The sequence below is a fragment of the Epinephelus moara genome, chromosome 6, assembly GCF_006386435.1.
Source record: "Epinephelus moara isolate mb chromosome 6, YSFRI_EMoa_1.0, whole genome shotgun sequence".
Lineage (NCBI taxonomy): Eukaryota > Metazoa > Chordata > Actinopteri > Perciformes > Serranidae > Epinephelus > Epinephelus moara.
Window position 1 is genome coordinate 42,591,867 of NC_065511.1, and position 5,090 is coordinate 42,596,956.

At 41.9% G+C, this 5,090-nt stretch overlaps 1 protein-coding gene across 2 annotated transcripts in view; it reads left to right on the forward strand.

Moving 5' to 3' along the window:
* nek11 (NIMA-related kinase 11) overlaps positions 1-5,090 on the forward strand; it is a 110,116-nt gene that overhangs the window by 31,445 nt on the left and 73,581 nt on the right. For both annotated transcript variants that reach the window (XM_050046342.1, XM_050046343.1), the window contains exons 4-5: positions 1,634-1,752; positions 2,086-2,150. In XM_050046342.1, the coding sequence (XP_049902299.1) occupies positions 1,634-1,752; positions 2,086-2,150 (184 nt within the window). The remainder of the gene's footprint in view (positions 1-1,633; positions 1,753-2,085; positions 2,151-5,090) is intronic.

Here is a 5,090-nt window from a genome sequence, read left to right on the forward strand (position 1 = left end):
AAAAGCTTGTTTAGTGGACTAACTTTGCACTTGAAGGTTGCCCGTTCACTTACGTTTTAACAGGTCTGACGCTACTATGCGCCCCGGCTGTATCTAGGCTAACGGCTAACATGCTAACTATTATTTTTATGTCACTAGTCACTTGAAACAAATTTAGGACGATAGGAGACAGGTTGAAATAAACCGAAATTTCCATTTAACTCTGGGGGCCGGGTTGTGTGGGGAGCTCTCCGCGGTGCTCAACGGCTCCCGGCGGGCGTATTTCTGCCTTGATGGTGCGCCGCGACGGCTCTGGGTCAGCTGGGAAAGGCTTGAGGCGAAGCAGGAGAAATCAGGATTTGTCGCACACGATGTATTGCTGCTCACGTGCTTTATTCCCACACCAAAGCTTGAAGTGAAGCAGGCTCACAGCTTATGTGTTTGTCACTTTCTTTTTCATTTTAACCCACACCATGATCTTTTCCTGACAATAACCAAGTGGTTTTTGTGCCTAAACCTAACCAGACCTTTACCACAGGGCATCATGATGATTTCGGAACAACGGGACTTCGGAACAATGGATTTAATATGGTCGGACCAATGGGCAGACCCCTTTTTAACTAAAACATTTGTGTTTAACACTGAACTGAAAGAGAAACTCATCTGCTCTCTTCAAAGACAGACAGGTTTTTGTTTGTTCTGCATGAGTTGTGAGAGTTTGGATGTTTTGATATAGTTTGCTATTGTAACATGTGGTCCTCAATTAATCAATAAACCAGTATGTTCACTGTTTTCTGTAGAGGCATGTGAGAAAAACAAGGTTTTCTTCACAAATTCAAGATAACACAACATGACTAATCGTCAACGTGTGAGTGAAGTTTTCCTTTAAGTCGTGGCTAGTTGCTGTCAGAAACACCTCAAATTTACTGTTAAGTTAGGCATGGGTTAAATTAGTGGAGATATTTTAATGTTTTTAGTGTTATATATCAGTACGGCAAACTGACACAGTTTGAGTTGCAGTGATGGAGTGGCGTTGTTCCTGTGAGCTATCTGCTGCTGTTCGTTGATTCTGGGAGAGTGAAGAAGGGTTCGGTTGTTCATATGTTTATCGGGCAGCTGTGGCTCAGGATGTAGAGCAGGTCGTCCACTAATCGGAGGATCAGCGGATCCAGTCCGCATGTTGAGTAAGATACTGAACCCCATAATGCTCCTGATGGCTGTCGCAAAACTAAAAAGGCGCTGTACAAGTGCAAGTCCACTTACTGTTACCAACAACCAGCAGTAAAAGTGAATCAGAGCCCTGAAGCTCCGAGACTGCTGTTCACTTGTATATTCAGAGTTTATTGATATTAAATGTGTCGTGTGTTCAAATGTTTCTTGAGATATGCGGACACACACACACACACACACACACACACACACACACAGATTCCTTGCTGTATAAATAGAGCAGACTTGACTGAAGATGAATAAAAACATAGTAAAAAATAAAACAGATCCTCTTTAGTGTTTCTGTGTCATCAGAAGAAACGACACCTTCCTCCTCCTCTGGACTCTGTGACTGTTCATCAGATGAATATGAAACTCTTCACATGTTTCTGACCCACGTCATGTGTGTTAACTTCAGCCTGCCTCCTGTCTCTCCCTCTGTCAGGATCGGGATCTGGACTGTAAGCTGGAGGAGGTGAGATGCGCCGGGCGGAGCCTCCCAGAAATCCAGGTCGTCGATTGGCTCGTCCAGCTGCTGCTCGGCCTTCACTACATGCATGACAGGTGGGGGATACGGTTGCCATGGCAACATGCATTTCTCCCACTGCCTCCTTGAGTGCATGTTCTTTTTTTCTTTTTTCCTCCTCTTCTTTCTGCTCTCGTGCATATTTAACATTTTCTGGATAATTAGTGTAATGAGCTCCATTAGGAAGCTCGCAGCGTCACAGCGGACGGCTGCAGGTCAAAGGTCAACTAGTCAATAGATGAAATGAACTGGGACCAGACAGGGTCAGCCTCTGCCTGTCACATGTGCAGTCCATCGCTAAACTGTGGGACTGATAAATGAATGTGATTGGCTTTTGTCCTGTTGTCTTGATGCTGCGCTGCTCTCTGCAGGCGAATCCTCCACCGAGATCTGAAGGCCAAGAACGTCTTCCTGAAGCGAAACCTCGTTAAAATCGGTGAGATTCCTCCTGCTGCTGCAAAGGCTCATGGGACTCTCTCAATATTTGTTTGAAATCTCACAGAGCATACATGTGTGTTTATATATGTGTGTGTGTGTGTGTGTGTGTGTGTGTGTTCAGGGACTCCTGTGCTGCGTTCAAAGCCCCCCCCCTCACAACAGAAACTCCTAAAAGTGAATCATAAATAGAAGCGTGCCGGCGGTTAATGATGAGTCCATATTAAACAGAGAGAACCAGTTTATATTTGGAGTGTTAGCTCAGCAGATTGTTCCTGCTGTCGGCAGTTTTGGACTTTTACCAAACTCTGATCACCAGCTGCACACACACACACACACACACACACACACACACACACACACACACACAGACATGCAAGTGTTGGAGCATGAAATGAGCTGTGGATATTTAAATCTCTGTTTACACCACCACATATTCACTGGCAGTATTTCCCCTTTATGAATTCAACAGGGCGCCGTCTCACTGCTAAATGATCGGCGCCGCTGCTATAAAAATCTCACTAACTCCACCAAATAAGGGAAGTTTATCTTTTACTATTTTTTAACTATCACTACTGATATTTGAAAATATGACGTGAGGACACAGCAACGTAACTACATATCAGAGCCTACTGAATAATACAGAGGCCTTTTCTTCTGGGCCCCCTCCTCACAGATCCATGTATAAATCAGCAGCTGGTGATTGTTCCCTCCGAGCAGCAGGTTGCATTGATTCACGCTGTGAAGCGTTCAAGCTCTATTCAGTATAAATGAGACGAAGGTCATTAATAACTTTCTCATAATGAAACTTGAATAATTCAGCTGTTTGAAGGAGAAATGTGTCGATGTTTTCACAGCACTGTAAAATAGATATTAGAGATGAATTATGATGGATCATATTAAAAACTAGGGATGTTCCTGGCGACTAAACTAAAATTTTAATAAACACTGGTCGACTGGTCTAAAAAGGAAAACACTCAGAAAACAGTCAACATTTAGCACAATTTATTAAGTATTTAAAACATTGGCCCAAAACACTGTGTGCATTCAGAGCTCTTTGAAGCCTTTAATCACAATCTTCAACAGCCATGTTGGATTTTAAATGCTGCTGAAGTACGAGACACTTTGTGCCGTGCAGTATGAATGTGAACATGTAACTCAGTCAAAAGTTAACCACTAAAATAACATCTAAAATAAATAAGTTGCCTCTGAAATGTGGGGCACATTGAACCCTGCACATTATCTGACAGAAATGATACACTTCACTTTAAAGTTAATAAAACAACATGTAGATTATAATTAAGAGGCATGTTGCTGCGTGCAGTATGAATGTGAACCTGCACATTATCTGACAACAACTCTTAAAGTTAACAAATAATATAACGTCTCAAAAAAGATTCATTGCTGCTGAATTCATTTTCTACATTGAAGTAATGCCAAACCGCGCTGGTTTGTGAGAGGACATCTCTCCAGTTTAAAACTCGTCTACTGGAGCATTACCGCAGGGAGGGGGACTGCTGTCTGACGGCTCTGTAGCACCCACTAGTGGCGGGCGGCTGCATGACAGTTAAGCAGCCTTGTGCATGAATAAAACACTAATTGGTTTAACCGACTAATATTTCTGGTGCCGACTAGCGACGGGGCGGACGTTAAATCATTTAGACGGCAAATCGTATTCATCCGCAGTTTTTACCAGGCTACGTTTTTGTTATGATGTGGTTGTTTGTTGTTTGGTTGTGTCAGCAGTTTGATATATTGATGTTAGTTATCAGCCAAATTAGCTGTTACATATCAGCATATATTCCAATATTGTGCATCTGTTCTGTAAATCTCTGAGCACTTAGTTTTTTAGACAAATGATGGTCTTGTAGATCGCTTAATCGAGAGCTTTGCTTCATGTACTCCATTATCAGACAGGACAACAAGTCGTACAGGTGAGACAGGACAGTACTGAACGAGGTGAGAGGAGGAGAGGCAACAAGTCTTGAAGCATTTTATTAAACGACATGTACAACTGAGTACAAATTACAAACCACAAGGCAGCATGAGAGACTACATCTGTGTCTTTCTAAAGAGATGAAAGAGAGACAAAAGAGACACATAGCTCCTGGCTCTTTTCTCTGCTCCTTTAATCTGCGTCTGTGTTTACACCTGTTGTCTGTCTCTGAGCTGCACACCTTCCTCACACCTCTGTCCAGACGGCTGTTTACTCTCAGCTTCTGTTCTTTAACTCTCAGCTTCTGTTCTTCAGCAGGACGGGCTGAAAGAAAGGCTCTTTAATGTGTCTGTGTTTGGTCCTCTGACATCAGTGATGGGAGAAAGACTCTTTTACTTTAGTAAAAATATTAATACCACAGCATAGACTTATTTTATAAGTAAAAGTCCTCCATATAAAACATCACTTAAGAACAAAATTATGAGGCTCAAAATATACTCAAAGTACCAAAAGTAAAAGTAATTATAGCTGCTGTGCAGTCATGGGTCGGGTCCGGGCATTTTTAGGCAATTCTGAGCAACAAGCAGAAGAACTGGAAGACATTTAGGAATTTAGCAACACAATCTGCCTTTTGCATCAGCTGAGGCTTGAACTCACAACCTCTGAGACTAAGAATCAGTTTCTATCTCACTGAGCTAATTAGTCAGTGACAATTCATGTGTAGCTTTACAAACTGTCTAAGCCAGACGTGCAGGTTTAGCAGCCGTCCATGCATGGAAAAGCAGATTTCAAAACACTGTAAAAAATTCAGTTATCAAAACAAAAATCTGAAAATACACATATTGCATCTAGACAGCATGGAGATGTTGGTAATTTGTTTGTAACAATGATTGATTTGCTCCATAAGTGAAAAACTGATGTTTAAAATTGCCATTTTTACATTGACTCCAATTGTTCACATTAGAGCAAAATTCAAAATGCTGTCAAAAATTCAGTTTTTGAGAT